The sequence below is a fragment of the Gekko japonicus genome, unplaced genomic scaffold (genome assembly GCF_001447785.1).
Source record: "Gekko japonicus isolate JY-2015 unplaced genomic scaffold, Gekko_japonicus_V1.1 scaffold1690, whole genome shotgun sequence".
NCBI lineage: Eukaryota > Metazoa > Chordata > Lepidosauria > Squamata > Gekkonidae > Gekko > Gekko japonicus.
In genome coordinates, this window is record NW_015159763.1 from 410,191 (window position 1) to 415,975 (window position 5,785).

At 48.8% G+C, this 5,785-nt stretch overlaps 1 protein-coding gene across 1 annotated transcript in view; it reads right to left on the minus strand.

Annotated features, from left to right (window-relative positions):
* Nucleotides 1–2,389, minus strand: part of HECW2 (HECT, C2 and WW domain containing E3 ubiquitin protein ligase 2) — a 207,840-nt gene extending 205,451 nt beyond the window's left edge. Inside the window, 1 exon segment of the mRNA XM_015406124.1 lies at nucleotides 2,308–2,389. Within this exon segment, the coding sequence (XP_015261610.1) occupies nucleotides 2,308–2,389 (82 nt within the window).
* Nucleotides 2,390–5,785: the final 3,396 nt, after the last annotated feature.

The following is a 5,785-nucleotide window of genomic DNA, read 5'->3' on the forward strand; positions in this document are numbered from 1 at the left end:
CAATGGACCATCCAGTCCAACACTCTGTGTCACACAGTGGCCAAAAACACCCGGTGCCATCAGGGGGTCCAGCAGTGGGGCCAGGACACTAGAAGCCCTCTCACTGTTGCCCCCCCCCAAGCACCAAGAAGACAGAGCATCGCTTGTCCCAGACCGAGAGTTCTTATCTATACCTTGTGGCTAATAGCCACTGATGGATCTCTAGATGTTTAGACCTTTAGATGCCTACACATATATAACAACAGCATTGTGTACATAATGTAAAAAAGAAAAACGGGGAGTCCCAAAGCATCTTTTTTACAAGAAAAACCAACTGGGAGATAAATTCTTAGCGGAAGAAGATGAGTGCGTGCACTGCAGTAGTCAACATTCCCTTCTGTGCTTCCCCATTGAACTTTCTTCACGCTTTGTATAATCCCATAAATGAAAAGCCACGAGGGAGGGGGGGGAACAAGGGCTACCAGCCTCCACATGCCGACTGGAGATCTCTCGCTATTACAAGTGATCCCCCGATGACAGAGATCAGTTCCCCTGGAGAAAAGGGGGGCTCCGGACTCTGTGGCGTTCTGGCCCCTCCCCTCCCCAAACGCCACCTTCCGCCAGGCTCCACCCCCCAAAATCTCCAGGGATTTCCCAACCCAGAGCCGGCAGCCCTGTGTGGGGATGATTTGAAAAGGCGGTCGGAGGAAGAAAAGTTATGTATCCCCTTCCCTCTGCCTGTTCTCTGCTGAAAAGAAAATCTACAACAACTAATGAACTCCGGCCGTGAAAGCCTTCGACGACATATTTTTGGAATTGTTTTGGGGTTCCATTACGCACATGGATGTGTAATATGTAGTGTCACTAGTACCTGACTGCAGGGGTCATTTTGTAGAAAAAGAGGTGCAGGAGCTCATTATCACAACTCATTAGCATAACTTATTTGCATATGCCACACCCCCTGACATCACCAGAGGTGTGTCAGAAGGCAACACCCACTGCTCAGGCTCCACTGGACTCTTTTGGATGGCTAGCTATTGGGGGGGGGGAACGTGCAGATCTGTCCTCGCAGAGGAGGAAGAGATACTACCTGAATAAAACTTTGTATTAAAGGTGCCACTGGACTGTTTTGTACCGGGGGGACTGGGGGGGGGTTCTGCAACTTACCTGGCTGCTTCTTGCTCTGACTGAGAGCTGCTGGGAGCAGGGGGTGGGGCTTATTGCATGTGCCCGCCCCCTGGGCTCTTTACTGCCGGAGCTCCGCGGCTACCCATCTGGATCTCTCTCAGAGAAAGACGTCCCTGTTGTTTTGCCCTCACACCAAAAACACAGCTTTTTTTCATTCGATAGCCACTATCTCCCCTTCCTGACACAAGTTTACAGTTCACAGATACTTAGATCTGTTAAAATGGAAATTCTGTCTCATTCAGCGGGTTACCTCATCAGTTTCTGCAAACAACTCCTTACGTAAACTTATAAAACACTCAAGACTCTAAATTTATGGAGGCTTACATCCAGTGAAACTTAAAGCAAATCATAAACACGACAGAATCATAAGCTCTTCCCCCCCCCCTCCAAGTTACAAAACTTCAGCCATAAACCCACTAGGTTGAAAATTCTCCCTTGGAGATTTACTGAATCTGCGTTTTATGCATTGGCCTACATGACAATGTTCAGTTCTCCGTCACTGCTGCAACCGCCCAACACAAGTATGTCCTTAATTGCACTCTAAGAAAATTAATAGGTTTCTCATTGGCTTCATAAATACCTGACGTGGCATCAGCACAGCGCCGGCAGCATGGGGCGCTCCAGTTTTTGGACAAAAACTGTACGGTTCTCCCATACAGTGTTTGCCCAAACACCAGAGCGTCTGGCATTTCCAGGCATGGTCATTAAGAATATCACACAGGCCATCACCTGGATAGCCCAGGCAAGCCCTATCGTGTCAGATCTTGGAGGCTAAGCAGGGTCGAACCTGGCAAGTACTTGGACGGGAGGGCCTCCAGGGAATATCAGGGCCGGGAGGCAGAGGCAGGCTATCAAGCCACGTCTCTGAACGTTCTCTATGCCTCAGTAGGAGTCGCCAGAGGTCTCCGTGATTTCCAGGCACGGGCACACACACACGCAAATGCAAAAAAGAACATCACACAAGGTTTATACCGTGCTTTCAGCATTCAAAGCACTTCAAGCACACTGGGTTGGATTGGGGGGCCCTGGCTCAGTGGTAGAGCATCTGCTTTGCGTGCAGTAGGTCTCAGGTTCAGTTCCCGGCATCGCCAGTTAAAAAAGGAACAGGCAGTAGGGGATGAGAAAGAAGGGTTGCCATACCTGGCCTATCGAGGCTGGCAGGGGGGCTCCCGATGTCCGGAAGTGCAGGCCCCGACAGGATGACGTCACCTGGAAGTGACATCATCGCATCAGGGATATCGGGGGTGATGCTCTGGTTTTGGGGCAAAAGTGGATTTGTGGCAAAGGCCACGTTTGAATCAAGGACTTCCTGGATCACGGCCACGATACCATATGGAGAAGAGGAGAGCGTTCCAAAATCTGTGACGTCATTGGTAATATCTGTATTTGTGTCTCCAAGTTGGGGGCAAATCGCACATCACAATGTTTTCGTGGATGCCAGATGTGCAACGGGAGTTTTGTGCCTCCCAGACATACATGGGCCCAGTTCAGACCACAAGTAAGAACATAAGAACATCAGAACATAAGAGACGCCAATGTTGGATCAGGCCAAAGACCCATCTAGTCCAACATTCAGACCACAAGTACAGTAAGCTCCAGGGACTTCACCCTCTCCCCCCCTCCGCCCATGCCTCCCCCCCCCCAGGAACCACTGTCTTCCACTGTGAAAATTACATAACTTACAGTTTTGCCTTTCCATTTTTTCAAAGTTCCTGTAAGAAAAATCCATATTTTCTGCCTCCTGCTGCTGCTATTACTACTAATATTATTATATCAAAACTTTAAAGAACCCCAATCTGGCCTCCTTCGGGAGACAGCTGTTGTGTTTGGTCTCTTAAGTCCTTAATCAGAAATACTGAATTATGCCAAAGAGTCACTAATGCTTCTGTTTTAATAAACGCTATTTTTCTTGATTTAAAATTTATTAGAAGTAAACATGGTTAGCAGACAAGGATATCGATATTTCTTGTGCCTACTGAAGAGGAAACAAACAGGATATTCCATCTCAACAGCCAACAGCTAACTAGCAAGGTGAAAAAGTGAAAGGTTTCTGCTTATGTGCTTGTCTTTTAAAAATCAAACCATAAAGGGACCTCCCAAAGCAACTGTCCGTGAGACAAGAAGAATCCAGACAGCTGTACCAAGTCAGAGGCAGTGCCAAAGATGACAGCGTTCCGATCCACAGAGTCCCAGAAGTACGGGGATATTTAAATTCTGTCCTAGCTCAACCTAGAACAGAACAGAACTTTAATTTTGCAAACTTCTAGAGAGCTGGAGACGGGGCCCAGTTTGCAACCACTGCTCTAAAAATTACATCGCTCCTTTGCCATAGTCTTCACGGTCTGGCGCAGGATTTACAGCACAATCCTAAAGAGAGCGACTTCTTTTCTGAACCAGCATCTTCAATGCATTTGGAAGGATGTAACTTTGCTTGGGATTGTAGGGTGACCAGCTCTGGGTGGGGAAATACCTGAAGATTTTGAGGATAGAGATTGGGGAAGGCGGGGATTAGGGAGAAGAGGGTCCACCCTCCAAAGCAGCCATTTTCTTCAGGGGAGCTGATCTCCCTCATCTGGTGATTGGCTCTGGTAGCTGGAGGTCTCCAGGCCCAACCTGGAGGGTGGCAACCCTATAGCAAAGAGTGGTCCTGGATTCATTGCTCTTCATGTGCCTTCTTGAGCCAGTTTGGTGTTGTGGTTAAGTGCGCGGACTCTAATCTGGGAGAACCGGGTTTGATTCCCCACTCCTCCACTTGCACCTGGCTGGATGACCTTGGGCAAGCCACAGTTCTGGCACAGCTGTTCTTGAAAAAGAGCAGTTTCTGTCAGAGCTCTCTCAGCCCCACCTACCTCACCGGGTGACTGTTGTGGGGGATTTGCAGGTGTAATGTTATCTTATTGATTAAGCTTTATTTTATTGTTTTATATGCCAATAAAGGTGTTGTGTTGTATTGTATTGTCTGTTGTAGGGAGGGGAAGGGAAAGGAGTTTGCAAGCCGCTCTGACTCTCTTGGGTAGTGAAGGGCGGGGTATAAATCCAATCTCCTCCTCCTCCTTTCGGCCTTCAACGCTCCCTCTAAGCTGTGGAACCTTGTGAGCAAAAATTCTACTTTGTGAGCTACTGGCATTAAAGTTGTGAGCGCGCGATTTGGCTACGGCATAAATCAGTTTGCTCTGGAGCCCTCCTTCCTGAGCAGAGACAAAAATGTGTGAGCTGGAGGCTAAGAAACTGTGAGGTAGCTCACACTAACTCAGCTTAGAGGGAACACTGACTTTCCCCTGTCCCGGTTGGAAACTCAACAAGTAACTCACTAGAAGGAGATATCAGAAGCAACATTAAATGCATACCTAAGAAAGGAGATTACCACGTGAAACAGAAGTTTGAGTCCAGCGGCAGCTTGAAGACGAACACAGTTTCATTCACGGTATAAGCTTCCGTGTGCTTAAAGATAACCACTGGACTCACACTCTGTTCTGCTGCTTCAGACCCACACGGTGACCCCACCTGGATTTGTATGAAACAGAGTAGTTTTAGATTCCTTTTCAAGAACTTGGGCATCTGTTTCATCAGGTCAGCCAATGTGGTTCTTGAATCAATCGTCTGTCAAGTGATTTACATCTAGAGCCTTATTTCCTCGGTACAAAAGAGCAAGACTCCAGTAACAGCTTAAAGACTAACAGAATTTTGTGGCAGGGTAGGAGCTTTGGTGAGTCACTGCTCACTTCTTCAGGTACTTGGTACTTGGGAGGGGACAACAGTGGGAGGGCTTCTGGAGTTCTGGCCCCACTGGTGGACCTCCAGATGCCCCCTGGGTTTGGGCCACTGTGTGACACAGAGCGTTGGACTGGATGGGCCGTTGGCCGGAGCCAATATGGCTTCTCTTATGTTCTTACGTCTGGGGCAGAGATGCTCTCTGTTCTTGGTGCCTGGGGGGGGGCAACAGTGGGGGGGCTTCTGGAGTTCTGGCCCCACTGGTGGACCTCCTGAGGGCCCCTGGGTTTTGGCCACTATGTGACACAGAGTGTCGGACTGGATGGGCCGTTGGCCTGATCCAACATGGCTTCTTTTACATTCTTATGTCTGGATCAGGGATTCCCTCTATTCCTGGTGCTTGGGGGGGCGACAGTGGGAGGGCTTCTGGTCATGCTGGTGGACCTCCTGATGGTTTGCCTACTGTGTGACACAGAGGGTGCGTTCAGACGGGGGCTTTCTGCCGGCATAAACTGCACCGCTTGGAACCGGTGCAGTTTATGCCGGCAGAAACGCGATCAAACTTACCTCCATTTTGCGGTTCCCATCGTTGTACGCCCGGTCACATGCTGCGGGCGTCGGCGAGTTGTTGTTGTTTTTTTAAACACAGCTTGAGCATGCGCATAGGCAGCCATTCACAGAATGGCGATCTTTGCGCATGCTAAAAAAAACCCATTACATTTAAACTTTAAAGGTAAGGACTTACCTTTAAAGTTTAAAGCCCAAACTGGCCTCCCTTAAGTCCCGGACTCCTCTGGGTAGGTAAAGTAAGGGCTTCCCCCCCCCTTTTTTTTTTTAAACAAACGGCTCAGGGCGAAGCTTCGCCCGAGTGCATATCGCTTAGAGTTTAAAAAAAATGGCGGGGGGA